This window comes from Condylura cristata, unplaced genomic scaffold, assembly GCF_000260355.1.
Source record: "Condylura cristata isolate star-nosed mole 26May11 unplaced genomic scaffold, ConCri1.0 scaffold00028, whole genome shotgun sequence".
Taxonomy (NCBI): Eukaryota; Metazoa; Chordata; class Mammalia; order Eulipotyphla; family Talpidae; genus Condylura; species Condylura cristata.
The window spans coordinates 26,354,706-26,377,951 of NW_004567129.1; the positions used below are offsets into that span (position 1 = coordinate 26,354,706).

The following is a 23,246-nucleotide window of genomic DNA, read 5'->3' on the forward strand; positions in this document are numbered from 1 at the left end:
TCCGTGTGTTTAAGAGCTTCCGGGACGGCGGCACGGGCGGGGCCTCCGAACTTCCCTGCGACCTCAAAGGTCCGGGGTCCGCCTTAGGGACGGGGCCTGGCGGCTGGACGGCGCCCTCATTAGCCCCCGCTCCTCCGCGAAGGCGTGGCCGCCTCTGCGCGGTGACTCCCGCAGGCCTCGGCTCTCCCGTCGGGCCGCCTCTCCGCCATTCGGATTGGGTTTGGTTCCTCTTGGCCGGGCCTTCCGGGTGTGGTCAGGTTCTCATTGGCCGTTCCTCCAAGTGCGCCCCGTTGGCGTATGATGTCATGCACGGCGCCCGGCGCGTTGCTTACGTCACTCGCGGGCGCCCACCCCGACGGAGCCAGAGGGTAGACAGTGGGACCGGCGGGAGAGACTGAGCTTTGGCAGTGGTAGCGGCGACTGCGACGGCAGCAGCGATGGCCGGGGCGGGGCCGGCGGGACTCCCGGGTGCGGGAGGACCTGTTGTCCCGGGTCCTGGCGCCGGTATCCCGGGCAAGAGCGGCGAGGAACGCTTGAAGGAGATGGAAGCGGAGATGGCCCTGTAAGGCCCGCTACGGGGCGGGATAAAAGCCGTCCGGGAGCCAGAGCCATCGAGTTCTGGGGCCTCCGGACCGCGATGCGCCCGTCCTATGGCTCTGTGATGGGGAAACTTCGGGATGGGGGGGCGGAAGTTATGAGGGGAGGTTGTCGGGGTGGAGGCGCTGTCTGGTATTGATGTTCTGGTATTAGTGCAAGACCCTGTGCTGTCATGCCTGTCTTGTCCCCTTCAGGTTTGAGCAGGAAGTTCTGGGGGCTCCAGTAACCGGAATCCCAACTGCGGTGCCCACAGTCCCCACGGTGGAAGCGATGCAGGTCCCAGCTCCTGTGATCCGCCCAATTATCGCGACCAACACATACCAGCAGGTACGACTAGGCAAAGGCATGTAAGTCGGAGGGCACAGTTCGGGCACAGTGTCTGGATACAGATAACTATTCACTAGTTGGCTTGTTGATTAGTTAGCATGACAACTTCATTATATGCCAGACTGAAGATACATTAATGACAAGGCAAACAACATTTCTGACCTTTGGGAGCATCTATTTTAGGGCATAAATATATATGTGCCGCAGTAAGATGGGCAGAGGCTTATCAGTAAGGTCAAGAAAGGCCTTCTGAGAAGGTGACATTTCTAGAGGATGTGATAGAAGAAGCCATACAGCTTGTAAGAGAAGAGCTTCTCCAGCAGGGAGTACTGCCAGCAAGGGCCGTGAGGCGGGGGCATGCCTGGTGTGTTCAAGGAATAGCCAGGGGAATGGTGTGACCAGAGTGAACAAGGGTGACAGTTGAAGATGAAGACAAATTGGTGATAAGAGATCATATCTGATTGGCCCTTGTGGCTGATCATAAGGATCTTGTTTTTTACACTGAGGCGGGACCTGAGTCCTAAAGGTGGATAGCCAGCCCCCTACAGAGTGCAAAGAACAAAGCCATGTGCCAGCCTCGCGGAGTGGGAACACTCAACGCAGACTGCCCACCCAACCTTCTCCTCAACAGGTCCAGCAGACTCTGGAAGCACGGGCGGCTGCTGCAGCCACAGTGGTTCCCTCCATGGTGGGCCCTCCTTTTGTGGGTCCAGGTAAGTAAGAAGTGGTGGGTAAGGGAGCTCGGGGCCCAGCAGAGTGGTGAAAGGGCCCCCAAGACTCTCCTCTCACCATCCCCTTTTCTCTTCTACCAACAGTTGGCTTTGGCCCTGGTGATCGGGGTCACCTGGACAGTCCAGAGGCTCGAGAAGCCATGTTCCTGCGGCGAGCAGGTAGGGACCAGGGAACCCCACATTAACCAGGCTTGTTTCAGTTACTTCAAACTCTTGCCAGGAGCACTGTGCTCATTCACTCTCTTCATTTCATCCCCACCACTACATCACCTTCTGTCCTGGTTGTGCTCTTCCCCAATTCGGCCTTAGCGAGACTTGACTTGATCATTGCAGATCACCCCTGAGGTGTCCTTTGAAATCCCTGCCTTTTGCCCTGTTTCTCTATAGCGTGTAACATCTTTTAACAAACACTCCAATTGTTATCTTTTGCTTCCTCTAAAACCCAAGCTTGGGCCCTTCCTGGTATTGCAGGGGTTCAGTCTCAGTGTAATCAAGCTATCTCCAGCCACTGCAGCACGAGTTCGATTTCGACCCCCGGCCAGGGAACTGACCCACAGGGTGCAGCAGACCTCTCCTGTCTCACCCGCTGCTCCCCTCAGCAGTGTGTTTCAATCAATCCACCTGTTCTGCTCCCCACTCTGTCTCTGGTGAATCCTCTTAACCCTCTGCACCTCTGGCCTGTACCCCAGTTGCATAAAGAAATCTAAAAAAAAATTAAATAAAATCCAAGCTCCCTGAGGGGTGGGACCCTGGCGCCCGCTCAGTAGCAGGCGTCCCCTGCCACAGGCTGACGCGGTGACAAGCCACCAACAACCATTAAGCCCTTCCCTGACGTCAAGCTCCTGTGGCGCCTGCCCGGGAGCACTTTCACTTACCAGGCGCAGAGAGCTGCCCCCTCATCCCGAAACTAGATGTTGCTGGAGTGTGCCAGTACTGCTTCTGTTGAGTTCCCCTCTCCCTCTTTCACTATCGTCCGACTGTATAATCTTGGGGATCTCTTATCAGCTAAACCAGAAGTGCATTGACCCCAGTCATTCAAATTCCTCATTTTCACAGGCCATTCTTCCTGTTGTGGGGTGACCTTCTCCACAGTCAGCTTTTCTGACCTCCCTTGTGAGTGTGAAAACGATGTGTCTTCTCCAAAGTTCAGGGATACTCTCTACTAGACAAGCCTTGTTGATGCCATTTTTTCTGCTAGCTGAGAACTTTTAATATCTCTTAGTGTGGGTTTGATCAAAATAGAAATCTGACCTAGTCCCTCTGCCCGGCTTCCGAGGCAGCCGCGGCTCCCAGTGCCCCAGGAAGACGCCCGCTGGCAGCCATGAGGCTTCGTATACCAAGGGGCCTGCTGCTCTCCCAGCACCTCTGATGATGCTCTCCCCGCCCCGGCTGCCTGTTACAGTGAGGCTAAACCGAGTCGGGAAAGGACTCGGGAAAGTAAATACCCTCCTGCCCGGGAGCACTTTCACTTACCAGACCACTTCCACTCTCTGCCTGACCACCTCTTCGTTCTCCTTTGGGTCTCGGTTCATAAGCCCCTATCTCCGGGAATCCCCGGTCTAGGTCAGGTCTCTGGGCCCCCATCCTTCCCGGCCTTCCCCCTGCCGCCGCCATCACTGCCCAGGCTCTCCCACACGCGGGCACTGGTCATCCGGGCCATCACTCTGATGGATCTGCTTCCTCCTACTCCGGCCTGACAGCTCCCTGAGAGCCCGTGGCCTTCTGGTGTGTTCCAGCATTGCCTGGGAAGGGCCAGGCCCAGAGGACCGCCGCAGGTCTGATTTTTTACCCAAAGCAGCAAATGAAAACATCTGCACATGTCAGATGGTCCCTGACTCTTCTCCAGGATATCTGGGCACACACACACATACCTTGCCACAAGAGCCCCAGTCCCCCATGACACACACCCCCATCTCTCCCACAGCTGTGGCCCCCATCCTGCGTCCAGACTTCATCCCCCACGTGCTGCAGAGAGCAGGTGAGGGGCCAAGGTCATCAGTGCTGCACATAACTCCCCCGGCCTTCCCACTCCCCTGCTAACACCCTGACAGATTCTGCTCTTTGTTCCGCAGCAGGCGCTCCCCGACCGATAGCCCTGCGGCCTCCGCACCAGGCTCTTGTGGGCCCCCCTCTGTCTGGGCCCCCTGGACCACCCATGATGCTGCCGCCAATGGCTCGGGCCCCAGGGCCCCCCCTGGGCTCCATGGCTGCTTTGAGGCCCCCGCTGGTGAGTACGAACAGGACACCGAGGCTCGGTGCATCGGTGGGAGACCCTGTCCTGGCCCGATGGGCTGTGGCCAAGTCTGCCATCCCCTGGCTTGTCCTCCCGGCCGTCTCCCTGCTGGCTTTACCCAGCTTCCCGTTTGTTTCTGTGGCCAGATCTTTCTGGTCTCGTTCTTCGCGAGGAAGGCACAGGCGGAAACACACGCTGTGGGTGTTTCTCCAGGTGGCCTCGTCTTTCCTGTGGTTGTCCCACGTCTGCTGTCTCTCTGTCCTAGGCCTGTCTCTAGCCGGAGACTCCTTTTCCCTCTCGGGGTCCCTTGTCTGCTTCTGGTCCCTTGCTTGTTGTGCGGGGTGGGAGTGGGGGTTAGCCTGAGTCAGTGACCTCACCCCCGCGGGTCCTTTCCCCACCCTCAGGAGGAGCCGGCAACGCCGCGAGAGCTGGGTCTAGGCCTGGGGTTGGGCCTGAAGGAGAAGGAGGAGGCAGTGGTGGCGGCTGCCGGCCTGGAGGAGGCTAGTGCGGCTGTGGCCGTGGGGGCCGGGGGCGCCGCGGCCGGCCCTGCAGTCATCGGGCCCAGCCTGCCCCTGGCCCTGGCCATGCCGCTGCCCGAGCCCGAGCCCCTGCCCCTGCCCCTGGAAGTGGTGAGAGGCCTGCTGCCCCCGCTGCGCATTCCTGAGCTCCTGTCCCTGCGTCCCAGGCCCAGGCCTCCCCGCCCTGAGCCCCCCCCTGGCCTCATGGCCCTTGAGGTAAGCAGGGGCTTAGCATCACTGTTGGGGGGGGGCAGAAAGGCTGGAGAGAGGGGCAGGCGCCCGCCCGTGGGCATCCACACAGAAGCCTGCAGTAGGCCCAGTGCAGAGAGTGGGCGGAGGGAACCCCAGGGGCCGAAAGACTTCGGGGAGAGGGCGGTGAGCACACACACCCGCCGGACGTGCGTGCGGTCTTGCCTGTACAGCGGGCACCGGGGGCAAAGGCAGGGGCCTCAGAAGACGCGACACCAAGCCTTCTGCACCTCTCCCCTTCCTGTGCAGGTCCCAGAGCCTCTAGGTGACGACAAGAAGAAAGGAAAGCCAGAGAAGTCCAAACGCTGCATTCGCACGGCAGCGGGGAGCAGCTGGGAGGACCCCAGCCTCCTGGAGTGGGATGCAGGTGAGTGAGCGGCCTGCGGGCTGGGCCCTGCGGCCGGGGCGGGCAGGGGCGCCTCCTTGTGGCAGAGACGGGAAGGGCCGCACAGCGCCGCTCTGGCTGCAGCCTTTTTTCTCCCAACTTAACGGAAAACTTTAAGCATTGACAGCCACAGTAAGAGCCATTACCTTCCTATAGATAGTCTGTCACCTTTTACATATCACTTAGGTTCAACTATGAACATTTCTCTTTGCTTTTCTACACAAGACAAAAAAGGGGTAACTGTGTGGTGCTGCGTAGTAACTAGACTTACCAGGGCGGCCAACTTGGGGTATCACAAACACCAGCGCCTTATCTCAGTCACACCTCAGTAAACACTCTGCTATAGTCGCTTTCTCCCTTTATGTGTATGTATTTTCTCAGCTTTTCCTTCATCACCTGATGCAGATTAAAGTCACCCTTTCACTCGTAAATACCTCTATATTCACCTCCTAAGCAAAGTAATAGGGTCTTTCAACCAAAATACCATGAACACACCCCAAAAAATAAACAGTACCTCTTTGGTATCTTGTAATCTGTTTCTGTCCAGGTTTCCCCACTTGTCCCTCAAAGCATACAGCTGGCTTTTTCCCAGAATTCAGGTCTGTGTGGTCTCATGGCTTTAGATTATCTTGCTGTGAAAATTGTTTTCCTCCCTCTGCTTTTTTTTTTTAAGATGTATTTATTTATGCACACAGAAGTGGGGTACAGGCCAGAGGTGCATGGGCAGTGAGAGGCTTCACCAGAGACAGAGTGGGGAGCAGAGCAGGCAGACTGATGAGGTACACTGCTGAGGGGAGCAGCAGGCAGGTCAGCAGAGGTCTGCTGCGCCATGTGGGTCAGCTCCCTGGCCGGGGATCAAACTTGAGCTGAGGTGGCCGCAGCCAGCTTCATGGTGCTGCACTTTGATCCATTGCACCGCCAGGGAGGGCTTCTCGCTGTGCTTTTTTCTGTGTATAACAGTTTGAGTGTCCAGTTGTCTTGAACAAGGCCCCACCCTCTGGTTCTACTAGATAATCTCCTCCTGGGCTGGCATCTCACGGGTCTCAGAGACTGTTCATCCCACAGACGCCGCATAGAGTGCCCAGGGAGGCGGCCCTGCGCCTGTGGCCTGTGGCTTCTGCCTCTTCCCTAGGACCACCTGTCTGGCCTGGCACCCTGACCCTAGTCCTAGGACCCTGCCAAGCCTCTCAAGCCCCCGCCAGTGTCTCCATCCCCAGCAAGGGCGCGGAGTAGCAGGCGCCTCCCCGGGAAGGGGCCCGAGGCGTATGCCTGGGGTCAGCCACCAGGACACCAGTGTGCGCTGTTTATTTAGTCCGTGAGCCACCTCTGGTTCTTGTCCCATGGAAATGTAAAAAGGATTTGTAGACATTTTAGATAAGTAAGCAGAGAGAAGCAAACGCTAAGAAAGTAAAACTTCATTTAAAGGAAGGTAGCACTGAGCAGTGTGTTCCCTTGTCAGAGACTCCAGGGGGTTAGGCCTCGCCGTGAGCAGCAGAGCGAGGAAAGACAGGCTGCCACTGGGAGTTGGTGGCTGTCGGGCCATGGGGAGGGCCAGAGGGAGGAATGTCCAGGGGCCTGAGGGGTGCCAGGGCTAGAACCAAGCTAGGGGCTTTGTTGAGGGAATAAGTGAGGTGGCTCCAGGGTGGGGAAGGGTGGCACCAGTAAGAGTGAGACTTTGGGGGCCTCCCTGGTGAGGTGGGGTGAAAGCATCAGCGCTATCAAGCTGTCCACAGCCACTGCAGCCTGAGTTTCTCCCCCGACCCCTCAGGTGACCCACAGGGCGGCAGACCTCTCCTGATCCGCCCGCTGCTCCCCTCAGCAGTGGACTTTATCTATCTGCCTGTTCTGGTGAATCCTGTCACCACCCCTGCACTTCTGGCCTGTACCCCAGTTCTGTGTGCATAAATAAGTAAATCTTTAAAAATAAATAAATGAATCTTAAAAAAAAAAAGTGAGGACCCTGGAGCCAGATGCCCAAGTTCTGCCGCTGCCTGGTGGAGGTGCTGTGGGTGCCTTGGCACTGTGCCAGGTGGGCGAGGCCTCGTGCGTGGGAGCAGAGAGCCAGGCACAGGGGAGATGCTGCGCGGCCGGCTGGGGGCTGCTTGCAGAGCAGGGTCACTCAGCAGGCAGACCCCGGGCCGGCCTCCACAGCTCCTTGCCGCCTGTCTCCCACCCCTAGATGACTTCCGGATCTTCTGCGGGGATCTGGGCAACGAGGTGAACGACGACATCTTGGCGCGAGCTTTCAGTCGCTTCCCGTCCTTCCTCAAGGCCAAGGTGATCCGGGACAAGCGCACCGGCAAGACCAAGGGCTACGGCTTTGTCAGCTTCAAGGACCCCAGCGACTACGTGCGCGCCATGCGGGAGATGAACGGTGCGGCCTGGCCCGCGGGCGGGCGGTGTGGCCGCCTCCGGCGCGCCCCGCCTGACCCCCACCCTTTACTCCACAGGGAAGTACGTGGGCTCGCGGCCCATCAAGCTGCGCAAGAGTATGTGGAAGGACCGGAACCTGGACGTGGTGCGCAAGAAGCAGAAGGAAAAGAAGAAGCTGGGCCTGAGATAGGGCCTGTGGCCGGGCACCCGCTCCTACCTGCCGGGCGCTGGCTCCTGCCCTCGGTTCTCTTTGGAAAACCTCCCGCTGGCCACTTTACCTTTCCTCCCCAAGCCGGTTTCAATAAATTTACATTCGTTTCCATCCCTGCCTGGGCCTGGAAGCACTCAGGGCGGGCGCAGGGCTTCATCCTCGGCCGGGAGCACCAGGGAGTCTGGAAAGTTCATCTGCGCAGCACGGTGGGCATTTTCAGGCCCGGCTGCGAGCCTGCATCTGGAAACCCGGGTGCAGGCGAGTGCAGCCGTGCCACGCAGCGTGTGTCCTCAGCACAGGGTGGGGATCATCTGGGGCCTTCCTTCTGGAGCTCACAGCCTTCCGGGCTTCTGTCTGTTCAGAAAACCTACCGGGAGCTTAGACAGTGCTGCCTCAAGCAGCCCTGGGCACCCTAGTCGAGCCTGCGGTGCAGGGGCAGGAGACAGGTTCCTGCAGTGACAGCCCAGAGCGAGCGGTCTGGAGTGGGTTCGGTCTGGAGCGGGTTCTGACCTTCAGTCCCGAGGGCTTCCTGCAGGAACTGGTTCTCTTCCTGCCTCTTGAAGCCTGCAGCTCTCCCAGCATCTCTGGGACTCTTGCTGCAAAACCCAGCTGACTTCTCTTGTTCCTGTGACTGTGGGTCTGAGTGTTTCCCTGGGTGTGTTTCTCTGAGGGTGCCCCTCTGTTTCTAAGAGTGTGTACCTCTGAGTATTCTCTGCACCTCTGGGTCCCTCCCGACCCCCTCTCGTCCCAGTGCCATGCTTGTCTGCCTGTCTGAAGTCCCTGTGGGGCCTCGATGGCCAGACTGCCAGACTGAGAGCTTAGACTTCACCCTGGAGGAGTCCGGAAGCTGAGCCAGCATTCGGGAGGGGACTGGCATGGAGAGCTGCACTTCAGAGAGTGCCCAGACCCCCTGCTGTGGGGGGGCAGAGGAGGGAAGCTGCAGAATTCTGGCCTGGGGTTCCAGATGGGTTACAGAAGCCTGCTGGGGAAGGGGCAAGTCAGGCCAGACTCTGGGGCATGGGGGTGGGGAGACAATGCCAGGCCCCTCTGGAATTTGCCCAGGAGAGGTGTCAGATTTCCCCCTCTCCAGCTTCCTCCCTCTGACGTCACATTTTCCAGTCTGGTCAGAGGACCACCACCACCAACAACCCCCGCTCCAGCAGGAAGTGCCCTTTGGGCCCCCTACCATCTGGGCTGGACCACCCAGCCCCAAAACCCATCACTACGTGGCCCCCCCACTCCTGACCCCTTTCTGCTCGCTGCAACCAAAGAGGCCTGGGGACCAGGAGGGAGACAGAAAGGAGGATGACCCCGAAAAGAGAAGTTTTTTAATGTGTGCTTTTAAGACTTGGGGGGGGAGGGGCAAGGGTCTACCACGGGGCAGAGAGGTGGGGAGGGGGCGCAGAAAGATGAAAAGAGGTGAGAAGAAAGGGTCTGAGGCAGACCGGTGGGAAGGGAGGTGTGGAGAAAACCCAGCCAAGGAAATGGGCAGGAGAGAGACAGTTGTGCAGCGCTGAGATTTAGCAAGAGTCGAGGTGCAAGACTCAGAGGTGGGGACACCACCCAGGGCAGACACAGGAGAGGGGGTGTGGGGGGTACAGCAGGCTCCCTCCTGTGTTGGGCTAAATCCCAGGACACCCCCCCCCACACACACACACCCTCTGTGAGGGGTGATACTTGAAGTCCAGTTTCCTTGTGTAACAGAAGAGAGCAGAGCTCACCCCCTCACACCCAGAAAGGCAAGTGGTTAAGGATCAAACGGGGTCAATACTGGAAAGTGGTCATGTCACAGAAATTGGATGTATACTAAATAAAAATTTACTTAGTAGAATTTAGCGGGATGGGCACAACACCAGCTGTGAGGCCAAGCTACCTGGTTTCAGAGGCTTGACTTAGGAAATACATATCACAGGACACCTGGAATTTCAGAAAAAAAATATTTTTGTCTATGTCCCAAATAGTGCATGTAGTTATGTGTTACATATAGTCGCGGTTGGATTTTTCCGTTAGCTGAATCACTGGAAGCGAGTTACAGACATAAACACTTCACCCTCAAGCAACTCAATATTCACTTCCTTATAGAGGTATGTATCTTTCATCTCATAAGACCATGATCACATATGAGAAAAGAATTTGGATCTCTCGTGTTGTTTATACTCAAATTTCTCAATTTGTCCCAAACTATTATAGAACAGAAGGGCGTGGGCTCTGCAGATGAAATGGGAGGAATGCTAGGACCCTGCCTCAGTTTCCCCTTTGATGCAATGGGATAAGACTAATACCTATCTCCTAAGAGGATTAAAGAAAAATCCAAGGCACAGCATGAGCTGAATCCTCAATAAAGAACAGCTAGTGTTGCTTCTGTTACTGTTTATGTTGTTGAGGTTATTTTTATCATGATTGACACCCCTGGGGAGCAGCCCCAGAATGCCCCTCAGAAGACAAAACTCTTCTTGGTCTGGGATCCCCCCTCATTGGCCTCACCCCCCCTGCTCCAGCCACCCTGTAGATTGTGACGTGGAGGACCTGGGGTCTGGCCGGAAATCCCCCTTCCTGTTGCAGATAAGCCTGGTGCCGCCCAGCTGACCCCAGCCTGCCTCCCCCACTACCCCCCATGTCGCAGGATCAAATCCCCAAGACAGAACCTGCCCATCAAGTACTCAGCCCTTCCCATCACCCTGTAGTAAGGACCCCTCTGCACCCCGATTTCGGGTTTCGATTTCGGGTTTCGTGCAGGCTGCTGTTCCCCAAGCTCCTGTCCAGGTCCAAATCCTCCCTGTGTTAGGACAATCCCCATTACCCGGAAGCGGGTGGGAATCTCTGAAGGGAGGGGGGCTCGCCCCGCCCTGTCCCCTGCAACTCGACCCAGGTTGTGACCCCGGCTCTGACGTCTTGGAAAATTCCCCCCCCATCCAGGCCCCCAGGGGAGGGGGCTGCATGATATGAAATGGGGCTGAGACCCCCAGCCAGGGACAGAGAGACCAGCCAGAGGTGAGCCAGGATGGGGAATGGATCTCGGGCGTCTGGGAACCTGGACTGCCTGATCTGAGGGACAAAAGGGCTGGGGCTGAGGCTCGAGGGTCCTTAAGTGACACCAGTTCATTCCCTTCCCTCCTGTCTAACTAGAACATTCCCATCGAGCACCCATGGACTTGTGGAGGTGGGATGAAGCATCATCACAAGAAGTACCCCCAGGGAACAGGCTGTCAGGGCTGGGTAGGCTGCCAGAGCTGAGCATGTGAGGGGGGGGGAGTGCCCAGGCGGGGTCCCCTGCTGACTCCAGCTGGCCCTAACTTCCTTGTTGCCGGCAGAAGGAACTGACCTCGGCTTCTATTTCCCTGAACTGGCGCTCCAAGGCGACACGCTGACAGCGGAGACACACTGGAAAGGTGGCTGTGGGCTGGGACCCCTGGGTGTTGTGAAAAAGGGGTGGACTACCTCTGTCTAAGGGGGGTTGGGGGATGCCTATTCTTCTGGGGCTGAAAGAGACGGGGTCCTGTGGGGGTTAGGGGCAATAACTCAGGCCCTGACAAATAAAGACAAGTGGTCATCGCTTGCATCCTTCCCTAAGCTCAGCTTCGTTCTTGTCCCCACAGGGTCCCCACAGCTGGACTGGGGCTCCACATTACCACACCCAGGAATTCCATGGGAGGCAGGTGAGTGTGTCTACAGAGAAGGGGAGGGAAGAGCCGGAGGGAAGAGCTGGCGGGAAGAGGGTCCTCCACGTGTAGCGTAGAAGTTGACTCCCCGATCTCTGAGCAGGAATGGGGCTGGACAGAGGTGCCTGTGTCCTCAAAGTGACATCACCTAGACCCGGGAGCCCAGGTCCCCAGGCGCCAGCACTGAGAGCGATGACTCCCAGAACCCCCAGAGGCCCGGGCCACCTGGGGCTCCCCTCACTCGCTGTCCGGTGTCCGTTCCTCCTTACAGAGTACGCCCCTCAGGCTCTTCCGTGGTCAGGAGACTGGACAGACCAGGCGTGCACCGGTTCTGCTACGGGGAGCCACGTCTCGCAGGCCCTGGGCCCCACCCCGTGCGCTGACTCCGAAGGGCCCGCGGGCCCGCTGGGTGCCGCCTCGGCGGGAGGGGCCCACCCGTGCTCGCGCGTCCAGGCTGCGGCCAGCTCCCCCGGCTGGGACTGTTGCCTTGGCCCCGACAGCGCCACTTGCTGGGGCAAGGGCCACGGGGGAGAGCCGCGCGGGGACTACCGGCTTTCGTGGGGTGAGCCTGTGGGCTCGGACTATGCCTCCCTCTGGGAGTCGGGGCTGCACGCGGATTCCACCACCACCTGGCAGGAGCATCAGAGTTCAGGTCTCACCACCCCCTCAGAAACCAGCGAGCAGGCAGGCAGCGCAACGTTGGCTGGTTACCCCAAAACTAACCACCGAGGTGAGAGCATCGAGGAACCCGAATCTAGGGAGGCGGGACCTGGCGCGGGAGAGAGCCGGGTCTGGAAACTGGCAGGGGCCGGGCTGACGCCAAAGCGCTCCCGGGAGGTCTGCGAGCGGTCGGTGGCCGGCTCTCCAGGGTCTTGACCGAGGACTAGACACCGGTCGTTTCTAGGGGGCAAGGGGTGAGGGGCCACGCGCTTGGATTATAGACAGGAAAGAGATGAGGATCTGGATGCGTGGGTCGCCAAATTAAGCAGCCAAAATCCTAATTCCCTGAGATGCCACCCCCCCGAACTGAGTCCTCAATATGGGGATTCATCCGGATTGGTTGATCTCCGAGCCCCTGGGTCCCAAATTGGGGAGACCTGGGCCGGTGAAGTCAGAGATGAGGGAACCTGGACTCCGAAGCGACTTAGTCTGGGGCGGGAAGCTTGGGTAGTCACCTGCCTGCGCCCCGCAGGTCCCATTCAACTGTGGCAATTTCTCCTGGAGTTACTCCAAGACGGGGCGCGAAGCAGCTGTATCCGCTGGACCGGTAACAGCCGCGAGTTCCAGCTCTGCGACCCCAAAGAGGTAGGACAGCCTTCCAGACCGCCACGTCCGGTCCCAGTCTCCTCTGGTTCAGCCTGTTCACTTTGCCGAGTCCTTGGCCCCTGCCCGCCGCCTCACCCCCATCAACCTGATAAGGGTCCCACGGGAAGGAAGGTCTAGCTGCACCCAAACTCCGCCCCAGCCTGCCCACCACCCCAATCCCCGCCCACAGGACTAAGCCCCTGCCTCCGCCTCAGGTGGCGCGCCTGTGGGGCGAGCGCAAGAGAAAACCCGGCATGAATTATGAAAAGTTGAGCAGAGGCCTGCGCTACTACTACCGCCGCGACATCGTGCGCAAGAGCGGTGGGCGCAAGTACACGTACCGCTTCGGGGGCCGCGTGCCGGGTCTGGCCCACCCCGACAGCACTGGGGGCCGACATGGTGCAGCGACTCAATAAAAATATCCTGTCAAACCTCGTCTCCCGTGCTCTTCATTCTTCCCACTGAAACTGACCCAACACACCCACAACCACACCCCACCCTGCCCCTGGCTGGGTGTACCGGAGACACACTTAGGTTCCTAACTGTGCTCGAGGTGATGGGTATGCAGAGGGAGCAAATTTGTCTGAGTCTGTTCTTCAAGGGGAACACAGTAGGTAAATTGCAAGTTAGAGACTGGGTCTGATTCATTTACAAGCATCTCCTATGTGCCAGGGATTGTTTAAGGTGCTGGAGGTACAACAGTGAATGAGAAAAACTGTTCTTTTATGATCAATTATTTTGAGGGGGATAAAAGGAAGTAAACATAATTTTTAAAAATCTATTATGTAAGAAGGTAAGTGCTATGGAGATATCAAATAGGGAAGAGAGGTAGAGACTGATGAGTTGGTAGTTGAAAATATTCCGTCTGAGACATAGTGAGAAGATGACACTTGAGCAAAAACCTGAAGGTGAAGCAGGAAGTCAGCTAAGGAAGCGCATTCCAGGCCAAAGGACAGCTTGTGCAAAGGCCCTTGCGGGGAGCCAGCCTGCAAGTTTAAGGAACTGCAAGGAGGCCAGTGTGGCTGGAACAATGGAATTGTAAATATAAAGGGGTACAAGACGAGGTTGTATAAAGGGGACGAAATTGTGTACATCAACTGGAAGGATTCTGAATTTAGACTGCAAGAATCAGATCAGATCCCCAGGGAGGGTTCCAGGCCAAGGAAGAAAAGTGCTGAGAGATTCACAGGGTCCCTCTGGCTGACTGGGTGGAATGCAGAGAGCTGCAGGGAAGCCAATAACCCAGGGGCGGGCTGCTGCAATCATCCCAGCTGGAAGTGCCAGTGGCTTGAACCGCTTGTGGCAGGGGAAGGTTCTGGCTCTTTCCCAAGCAGCACTGATAACTGACAGACCCGTTTTGAGAAAGAGAAATGTCAGAGAAATTTCTGTGACCGGAACAGAGTTGCCCTTTACCAAGCTAGACCAATTTCTGACAGACCCAAGCTTTAACTCATAACCCCTCCTCTCCGTGTTACCGGACTTGTGCATTCAGAATCTTTAGAATCTTTAGCCATTTAAGTCTTAGTTAATTTGCTTTCTGAGATGTGGGGTAAGAGTCACGAGCAGGGAGGTGGAGTCTGGGCATTCCTCCTAATGTAACAAATGGCACTGGGAGAAAGACTGGTTCATTTTCAAACCTCCACAATTGCTCCTATAATAATGAGGAGGAGGATGCCGATTTCTGTGTTTCGTTCAGAGATACATCCCCAACTCGTAGCTGGCCCATGTAAGCGTTCAATAAATAATGCTTGCATGAATGGGAGTACTTCCGCTAGGATAGTTCTCCCAGGCCCGCTATCCAGCCAGTCCAAGGACCCAGAACTCCCTTTTCCAGTAAAAACCGGCGGGTGATGAGCACCCGCAGCAAATTTCCCAGGGCTCAGCTCCGAGCCATTAGAAGTGTCACGCCAGCACGGGATTGGGCCTGGGGAAATGATGAACAGGCCTGCAGCCCAGTAGGAAATTGGAGCTCGCGCGAGTGGGCGTGGCCCGAGGCTTCAGGGACCGCCTTCCGCAGGCGCGCTAGCCACCCGGACGACTACTCTGTCACCCGCCCGCCCCGCTTCCGGCCAGCCTCGGTTCCGCTTCCGGTCCGACGCCTGCGTCTTTGCTGAGGGTCACATTGAGCTGCGAGGGCCGTGGTTGGGTGAGTGTGGAGGGCTCAGGACCCTCGGACGGGCTCCTGTGGGACCGTGGGCTAGGGCCCCACCTCCCCCGAGAACGAGGTGGGGTTGCCGGCCGGCGGAGGCCGGCCTCCCGGGGACCCGCGCCCTGTTCTCACGGTGGTCTTCGCGGGCCATTACCCCGCCTCCTTCAGCCCGGGGACGCCGCGGGCGCTTCAGCCCTGGGGGTCGGGCGTGTGGTTGTCGGTAGTGAGGTTCCGAGATCAGCCCCCGAGGCCACACGGCGTCCCGGGTTTGGACCCAGTTTGGGCTCAGTGCGTTTAGTCTCCCGGCCGCAGGCGTGGCCTCAGCCTGGCTCCCGGGGCCGGGCCCCCCACTCCCCCGTGGACGTTCACGGGGCCGCAGTGTCATCCCGGATCTACCCTCGGTCCCAAATAGCGGGACGACATCTCCCCAGGCTACTGTTCCCATCGCGTCTCCGTCCCAGCGGCTGGTGTTATACCTTGCCTGACACTGACACCTCCCCACCCCTAAAGGCTAAGATCAGCGCCATCACTGTCTTAGGCCGCTTGAATTGAAATTAGTTCTGGCCTGTGCGCTAGCGTGTAACGCGGCTGGTGGACTTCCCTGGAAGAGAGGCTGTTTCTCGGGTTGCTGGGTGAAAAGTTTTTCACCTCCCTACTGGAGGTTTTATAACCTTGGTTTCCCCAGAATCAGCCTAAATCTAGGGTGCTAGCACTGGAATGGGGGGGGAGGGATTACATCTTATTGACACCTCTAATTGAGATGTAGCTTTCACTCCTCAGGAATGGATACTTCAGTGGTGTTAGCGGTATCTGTGACTTAGTGAGTAAAGGCACATGTCATCCTTTATCACATTATGGTTGCACAGGCCCGAAAATAGCATTTTCTCTCATGAAGTGCACATTACTAAAAATCTGTGGTAGCTAATAACTCCTCTGCTCCATGTTAACCAGTTTTCTTTGGAATCCTGTGCCTTTTTAAAACGCATGTAGACATATTCCAGGAAAGGGTTCCTTTGACCCCTGAGGAGTTTGTGGCCCGGAAAACATTAAGAATCTCTGCAGTGGAGGTTCTGTCAGCAGTGGAAGGCAGTGCCACACTTGCATGCTCTGTGACCTTGGGAAGCCACTTAGACACCCTGTCCTTTGGGAAACAGTGACAGTAATAGTTTCATCCTTTCAGAGTGCCTGTAGGAGAGGAGTGTGCAAAACATCACCTGCCCTGCAGTAAGTGCTCAGTGACTGTTAGCTCGTGTTATTTGGGGAAAGATCTGATTTTAGGATGTTTAAGGCGTTGCCCCATCTAGAAGTATGGGTTTGTCCTGTCCCGCCCCTCTGGAGGGGGTGGGGGTGTTCATACCCCGTGGCATTCTGTGTCTGGGCTTCCACTGGCCCTGGGCAGGCTGACGCCCCCCTGCAGGCTCTGTAGAACACCTGCCAACATACACTCTTTGCCCACAGAAGTCAGCACCATGGCAGAAGATATCAAGACCAAAATTAGGAACTACCAGACTGCTCCTTTTGACAGCCGCTTCCCCAACCAGAACCAGACCCGGAACTGTTGGCAGAACTACCTGGGTAAGCAGGGCGTGGGGGCGCTGGGGGTGCAGAGCTTCCCCTGATCACATGCTTCAGGGTGGTCACCTTTGCCTCCTCGGGGAGGTCACCTGCGCATCCCAGTCTCCATTCTGGACATCCTTGCTCGTCACCACTAGTGTGCTCAAGATCTGCGCCAAGGTCATAGACTTTGACTCTTGCCATGGATTTTTTTTTTTAAAGACTTGTGTGCAAGTGTGTGAGTGTGGTGGGTGTTACAACGTGCACAGCATACATAAGACGTAATGTGCAGCTAAAAGAACATCTCTAGATTCGGCCTCACAGCGGCATGTGCTCGGCTCCTCTGCCCTGCTGTGCAGTTTCCACCATGTCTTCTTAGACACTTCTGTGGTTTCTAGTTTGGCACTCTCACAACTAAATATTCTTGCACATGTAATTTATTTCCACTTACATGTGTCCAGGAGTGGCATGTCTGGAGTAGCTTTTTTAATTGTAGATTTTTTTAAAAAGCCAGGTTGGGGTGGGGAGACTGGATGAACGTGGTCCTAGCGATAGGAGAAATAAGTCCTGGGGTGTCAGGTGCTGCCAGCTCTGCTGTGTGATGTGCGGAAGTTGTTCCAAGGGTCCTCATGGGGGAGAAGCCAGTTTCTTCTTGTTAATTACATGAGATGACAGATGTTAATTAAACGTATTGTGTGAGCATTTCACCACAAGTCAAGTTACACTGTACACTTTACTCGCACGGTGCTAGATGTCAGTTACAGCTTAATAAATTTTGGAAAAATAAGAAGAAACTAGAAACAATGCATTGTGAATATGTAATGACTAAACACTTTATAATATATGCAGCTAGTGGGAATGTACTCAACTATAAAAATATGTTTTGGGGTGGTTTTTGTTAGGAATAAGTTACTGCTACCCAAAAATAGCAAGTTAAGAGCACATTGCGTCTCCCCCTCGCTCTGTGTACCTCTTTAGGCCATCTCCCCTTCCCTGCCCTGGCTCTGGCCTCCGTCACCCCCACACATGCCCCTTGTGTTGCCCCATCTTTCCTGATCCCAGAACTTTCAAGTTGAAAAACAGTCCACTACGGTTTACAAATTGAGTTCAGTGAGGTGAACGTAGTAGCTCTTTCGAGTGTGCTTGGTGTGCATTCCTCATGAAACTTGTTTTGTGTGCGTGCATAACACCGGCGAGTTTGAGTTTCATTAGAAATGTGTTCCAGCGCTTGGTCTGAGCTGGCTCTGAACCCCCCTCCACAGACTTCCACCGCTGCGAGAAGGCGATGACGGCGAAAGGCGGGGATGTCTCCGTCTGCGAGTGGTACCGGCGAGTGTACAAGTCCCTCTGCCCCCTGTCCTGGGTATGTGCCTCCTCCTGCCCTGGGTGCTGGCCTGGGGTGTCTTAGAGAGGAGCATGAGGCGACGTGGGGGGAGCCTGTCGGCGAGAAGCAAGGGAGGGCTCGGCGTCCGCCACTTGGGGCTCCGAACTCCCTCCCTCCCGTCTTTGCCCGACACTCTGAACCAGACAGGGCTCTCAGACCAGGCCACCAGGGATCTCCCTTGCCAGAGCCATCTCGCTCGCGCCCTCTGCGGTACCCAGTTCTGGGGGCCTGGCCCTGTGCGCGCCGTCTGAGAGCCCTGTCCTGTATTCCTGTATACATCTTCAGATACGCACAAAGTAGAATAACCGGGGGCCCTCAGTTACACCATTAACCAGATTAAATAGTTACTAGGTTTTCCACATTTCCTTCTCTCCTTTTCTTCTCTTTATTTTTTTAAAAGACTTACTTATTTATGCATGCAAGGACTGGGGTGTAGGCCAGAGGTGTGGGGATGAAAGGACTCGTGAGAGACAGAGTGGGGAGCAGAACAGGCAGATACTGAGATATACTGCTGAGGGGAGCAGCGGGGCGACAGGAGAGGTCTGCTGCGCCCTGGGGGTCACACATGCCTGTGCCTGATGGGGGATCCAACTCAGGTCATAGTGGCTGTTGACAGCGCTGAGGCTTTAACCCCTGCACCACCAGGGAAGTTCCCCTTTCTTTTACTTATTTCCTTTGCTGACTTATTCAGAAGCAAATCCCAGCTGTATCTTGTCCCTACTGCAGTGTGTGTCCCCCAAAATACACACGAGGCAGTCCTTGCAGTCTGATCTGTTACCCCCATCTGTTATGCTGTGCTATAGCCTTTTTTTGGTGAAGAATTTATGCTTAATATTGTTGTTTCCGGGCCACCGTGGTGGCGTAGAGGTTACCGTCTCAGGATTCTCAAGCTATCAACTGTTACTGCAGCCTGAGCTCAATCCTCAGCCAAGGAGTGACCCACAGGGCGCAGCAGACCTCTCCTGTCTCCCCGCTGCTCCCCTCAGCAGTGCATTTCAGTCGATCTGCCTGTTCTGCTCCCCACTCTGTCTCTGGTGAATCCTCCCACTTCCCCTGCCCTCCACACTACACCCCAGCTTTTGTATGCATAAATAAAAGAACCATTAAAAAAAGTTGCGACTTCATCAAGTGAAAGACCCCATTGACTGCAAGAAACATTTATGCAGAAATGCACATGGCGATCGTGATCATTTCAGAGCTGTCAGACCGAATAAAGCCATGTGTCTCAAGTAAAATCAGGTACCTTTAGAAAGTAACAATGCTCTTTTAAAACAAACGTGATGGGCAGAGTAAAGTATGAGGCAGAGCCTTCTGGTGCTCCCCAGCGCCCTCCCAGGAAGTTACTGCTGTGGGCCCACTCCTCGGTCCCATGTCAACCTCAGCCGTCCACTTGCTGTGAGTGGATGAGTCGTGTGGTGTGGTCTTGTCTGGCTTCTTTGACTTCCCAGTGTGTCTTGAGGCCTCTAGTTTTGTTTTTAAGGACAGTGCCTACAGACCTGCCCATTACTTCAAAATGTCGCTTACAGTCTGGTTTTAAGCCTCCTTGAGGTACAGCTTTGGGGCTCGTTCCTCAAGAACAGTAGCCTGAGGAGCGCTCTTCCTCTGCTTCCTTGACTGCCCCCCGCCTCCGGCCGCAGTCCTGGTGACTTTGCGTGCTGCGTGCCTGCCTGTCGGGGCCCCCCCCCCACACACACACCGGTGATCTTGGCTCACATAGTGTTGCGCTCCCTCAGCATCCCCCTCCCGCCTCGGCCCGGGATGGGGGTGAGTGCTGTAGCCAGGGTGCGGGGTGCCTGCTTCCTGCCCCAGCGCTGCCCCTCCAGTCTCCACGCCGCCGAGCTGCCCTGTGCAGGCATCAGGTGCTGTTGCTCCCTCGGCTACTGGCTTCCTCGGCCCAAAAGGTTTTGCTTTTTTTTTTTTTTTTTTTTTTTTCCTATAAGCAATATAACAGCTTCACAGGGTAAAATACAGAGAAGAGCCACCAGAATGTTCCTCATCCTCCTGGCCTGGCTGATCTTTAGTGTGGCACCTTCCAGGCGTCCCCTGTTTAAAAAAAAAGTTCAGTCTCGCGCCCCATCGTGTGTGCTCGGGAGGGCGGGAGACAAGAGCCCCGCGCTTTCCCAGCACGCGCATCAAAAGCATTTTTCCCCGCCAGTTTTTATTTTCCAATTGAGAAAAGATCTTGTGAAATCTTATAAAAAAAAAAGTCTCAGGAGGGCCTTGTGAGTCACTTGGGTCTCCTTTTCTGGAAACAATCTGGGTTCTAGAACCTTCACCCCATGGAGTTTTTCTTTTCTTTTTTAACACTCAAATTCAGGTTTGTTTCATTGAATATGGGCTAGGGCTAGGGAGACATTGGATGCAGTAGGCCCTGCCCTGATGAATGCTGGGTGCCATCCCAATGGCCATGAAGGTGCCAAAGGTGATGCCACGCTGCCTCATGGTTTTCCCGGCACCGCCCAGCCGCGCCCGACCCTGCATTCCAATTCTCAGAAGGAAAGGTGCCCGGCAGCACCCGCTGCCATGCCCACGGCGCAGCCCATTGCAAAGCCTGTGTTTACATGGCTGAAGCAGCTTGGCCGGGACTGTCCGTAGGGACCCATGGCCACAGGCATCTGCAGGGTGCAAGGATTGGGGGAAAAGGGACCCTGCTGCCAACCCAAGTCAGCCCGAGAGAGTAGGCGGGGTGGGAGCAAGCCCAAGGGGCGGGGGAGGCCTCCTCAGGCCTGCTCCAGCCTCCCTGCTCAGCTCTGGTCTCGCACCCCGTGGAGTTTTTCTTCTAGGGACTCTTGAGTCTCGGTAGGCATCCAAACTGGGCCCTCCGCTCTGAGGTGCTCCTTTGTGCCCCTGACGGCGGGGCACACACCGTCTCAAAGAATATCCAGTTAGAGTAATTGGAATTCAGGGATGCACCCCACCCACCCACCCCTACCCCCGTTTGCCGTTTGTGGGCGTCTTCCCGGTAGCCTTAAGTCATGGCTGCACAGTGGCTTCCTGGCGGGCTTGCTCCTCGGCCAGAGAACAGCAGTGAGTTAGGAATAGCGGCTGACAGAAGAGAGCTCCGCTGGGCCACATCTCCACAGAAAGAGATGAGTTCTTTAGATGCGTCAAGTGCCCACACTCTGTGGGGATGTGCTTATGCGTAGATCCACCTCTTCACAGCTGCCTCATGTCCCTCTTCTGTTGTCCCTAACCTAACCACCACCACCACCCTCTACCCACCGCCCACTTCCTGCTAAGTATTTATTGACTAGTAGAAGAACTGGGCGCCAGAAGTAGGAGGGTGTGTGAGAGGACTCGCCAGAGACAGTGGGGAGCAAAGCAGACGGGTCTACTGGAATCCACTGCTCAGGGGAGCGGTGGAGAGACAGGGGCGGTCAGCTGTGCCCTGTGGGTCAGCTCCCTGGCCGGGGATCTAACTCAGGCCGCAGTGATGGTGCTGAGACTTAACCCCTAGGCCACCAGGGAGGTCTCTTTTGTCCTGACAGACATCACTGAGTGTTTACTTTGATGCTAAAACTAGCCACAGGCGCACCCTTGAAGTTCTGCACAGCCCCATATCTCTCCAGAGACAACCCTGCAGAGCCTGGGGTTTCTGTCTCTTATTCCTCCTCCACCTCTTCCCCCTCAGTAGGGCAGCACATTTGGGACAGTGCCTCTCTTCCCTCTGGGTCACTCCGGCCCCCCGATTCCTGGAGCAGTGCAGGTACTGGGCTTACTTGCTGCCCGACAGCGAAGTGAGCTCGTGAGCAGAGCGGGGACCCAGAGGCGGCCTCAGGCTCGGCAGGGAGGGGCTCACAGCAGCTCTCTTTCCGCAGGTGTCGACCTGGGACGACCGCCGGGCAGAAGGCACGTTTCCCGGCAAGATCTGAACTGGCTCCCCCCGCCCCCCGCCCCTCTGTCCTTTTCCCAGGGTGGTGAAGGGGGACCTGGGCACGTGGCGATCCCCACCCTGGGATCCTAAACCATGGCTTAACTAATAAATACTCGGAGAAGGGTTAAGACGGTGTCTGTGTAAAGGACCTAGGTGATTGCACAAGCCGGGCTGGGACTGGTACCTCCGGGGGCGGGGAGGGGTTGTTGGAGTGATTCTGGACAGTTTGGGTTTTGTTTTTAAAGATTTATTTTATTTATTTATGCATCCAAGAACTGGGGTGTGTGCCAGAGATGCGGGGTAAGAGGATTCACCAGAGACAGAGTGGGGAGCAGAACAGGCGGAGAGCTGAGAGGAGCAGCGGGGAGACAGGAGAGGTCTGCTGCACCCTGTGGGTCACCTCCTGCTGGGGACACACGAATCAGCTGGTGATAGCTTCGTAGTGCTGAAACATAGCCCTGGAAGGCCCTGGAGATCATAATTTGTCCAGAAGTTAGTACATGTATCTCTTGGAGATGCAGGCTTGGTCCCACGACCGTTAGCATACCTGAGAAACAGCCCCGAGTTCCTAGTACTGAGTCGACAGTCTTCTGCACGAGATACATTTCCCCTCGGCTCTGCGGCTGCTCTTTCTGTCCGTCTCGACAGCGACTAGACGTCATTTAAACAGGCGGAATGAAGAACTTTTGTGATGCCCCAGACGAAGAACTTCCGCCCACCCAGCCTGTCAGCAGGGAGCTCCCAAGCCACCGACCAGCCGAGCACCTTCTGGAGGGTGCTCCTCAGCCCAGCCAGCACCCTCCGCTGGCGCACGCTCCGGTAGGCAGAGAGGATCTGTGTGGAGGGAAGTGGCGCTCGGGAGGGGTCTTCGCGGCGGCTCGTGAGCAGGCAGGCTGTAAACGCTCCCCCGTCGAAGCTAATGGCATTCGGAGGACGCACAGAGAATCAAAACGACGAAGGTTTCGAGTGAAAGGAAAGATTTCCAGGGAAAGTCTGCCAGGCTGCCGGGTCGCAGTTCTGCTCAGACACCAGCAGCGGTTTCGGGTGCGGTCTCGACCTCACGCGGCGCACGTCAGCCCACGCTGGTTTGTGCTGACACTGCTACACTGCGTGCGTTTCCTTCGGGTGTTCTACTGCGACCCCGCCTGAGCTCCCGCTTGCTCGTGTAATTCCTGCACACCGGCTGCTTCAGTGTGGAGAACTGAGCAAAGGGAAGTTGACAGGGCCGAGGCTGGCTCCAGGCTCAAGGTCTGCCCCTGCTGCGGCTGCCCGCGGCTGCCTCTTCAGACACCAGCTGGCGCCTCCTTGCCACGCTTGGACCGTCCTCGGCTGCAGATTAGTGAGGCCTACTTAACACGCAGCTAGTTTGGCAAAACTAGTTAAGCTGGGTCAGTTGAGTAGTTAAGCATGGCCGGTTAATTGCAGCTGATTAGCTCAGCATTAATCATTACTGGCTCAGCACTAGTTAACTAGTCATTAATTAGTTGCAGCTAGAGCTGCACAAATAGTTGTAGCTAGTTCAGCACAACTAGTTAAGCGGGACTGGTTAACTTGCTCAACTAATTGTGACCAACTAGTCATGGCTGACTAGTCACAACTAACTAGTTATACAGTCGTGGCTAACTAGTTGTATTTAATGATTAGCTGGACATAACTAGTCACGGTTAACTAGCCATGCCTAGCTAGCTGTAATTAGT

The 23,246-nt window shown here is 56.3% G+C and overlaps 3 protein-coding genes across 4 annotated transcripts; all 3 read left to right on the plus strand.

The window, feature by feature from the left end:
* The first annotated feature begins 318 nt into the window (after nt 1-318).
* RBM42 (RNA binding motif protein 42) lies at nt 319-7,735 on the plus strand. Of its 2 annotated transcripts, XM_004690566.2 has the most exons (10): nt 319-562; nt 792-924; nt 1,556-1,637; nt 1,740-1,814; nt 3,580-3,633; nt 3,707-3,882; nt 4,293-4,622; nt 4,905-5,022; nt 7,220-7,414; nt 7,491-7,735. In XM_004690566.2, the coding sequence occupies exons 1-10, from the start codon at nt 438-440 to the stop codon at nt 7,601-7,603; spliced, it is 1,401 nt and encodes a 466-aa protein (XP_004690623.1). In that variant the 5' UTR covers nt 319-437; the 3' UTR covers nt 7,604-7,735. The 2 variants fall into 2 exon arrangements, with proteins under 2 accessions (XP_004690623.1, XP_004690624.1); XM_004690567.2 differs by lacking the exon at nt 3,580-3,633 and having other exon boundaries at nt 320-562; nt 3,728-3,882.
* A 3,035-nt stretch (nt 7,736-10,770) lies between these two features.
* ETV2 (ets variant 2) lies at nt 10,771-13,004 on the plus strand. Its single transcript, XM_004690270.2, has 6 exons — nt 10,771-10,840; nt 10,936-11,013; nt 11,221-11,280; nt 11,555-12,013; nt 12,476-12,588; nt 12,804-13,004. Exons 1-6 carry the CDS (start codon nt 10,771-10,773, stop codon nt 13,002-13,004), a joined length of 981 nt encoding a protein of 326 aa, XP_004690327.1.
* Nucleotides 13,005-14,632: 1,628 nt separating this feature from the next.
* On the plus strand, nt 14,633-21,674 carry LOC101634500 (cytochrome c oxidase subunit 6B1). Its single transcript, XM_004690565.2, has 4 exons — nt 14,633-14,734; nt 16,196-16,312; nt 17,554-17,654; nt 21,494-21,674. The coding sequence occupies exons 2-4, from the start codon at nt 16,207-16,209 to the stop codon at nt 21,545-21,547; spliced, it is 261 nt and encodes an 86-aa protein (XP_004690622.1). The 5' UTR covers nt 14,633-14,734; nt 16,196-16,206; the 3' UTR covers nt 21,548-21,674.
* The last annotated feature ends 1,572 nt before the right edge of the window (nt 21,675-23,246 follow it).

Bases quoted from the DNA above. Each gene is read 5' to 3' on its own strand.
- LOC101634500 (XM_004690565.2), top strand. From the start codon at position 16,207: ATGGCAGAAGATATCAAGACCAAAATTAGGAACTACCAGACTGCTCCT. The intron at 16,313-17,553 runs GTAAGCAGGGCG...CCCCCTCCACAG, and splicing joins CTGTTGGCAGAACTACCTGG to ACTTCCACCGCTGCGAGAAG. The intron at 17,655-21,493 runs GTATGTGCCTCC...CTCTTTCCGCAG, and splicing joins CCCTCTGCCCCCTGTCCTGG to GTGTCGACCTGGGACGACCG.
- RBM42 (XM_004690566.2), top strand. From the start codon at position 438: ATGGCCGGGGCGGGGCCGGCGGGACTCCCGGGTGCGGGAGGACCTGTT. The intron at 563-791 runs GTAAGGCCCGCT...TGTCCCCTTCAG, and splicing joins ATGGAAGCGGAGATGGCCCT to GTTTGAGCAGGAAGTTCTGG. The intron at 7,415-7,490 runs GTGCGGCCTGGC...TTTACTCCACAG, and splicing joins CGCCATGCGGGAGATGAACG to GGAAGTACGTGGGCTCGCGG.
- ETV2 (XM_004690270.2), top strand. From the start codon at position 10,771: ATGGACTTGTGGAGGTGGGATGAAGCATCATCACAAGAAGTACCCCCA. The intron at 11,281-11,554 runs GTGAGTGTGTCT...TCCTCCTTACAG, and splicing joins AGGAATTCCATGGGAGGCAG to AGTACGCCCCTCAGGCTCTT. The intron at 12,589-12,803 runs GTAGGACAGCCT...CCTCCGCCTCAG, and splicing joins AGCTCTGCGACCCCAAAGAG to GTGGCGCGCCTGTGGGGCGA.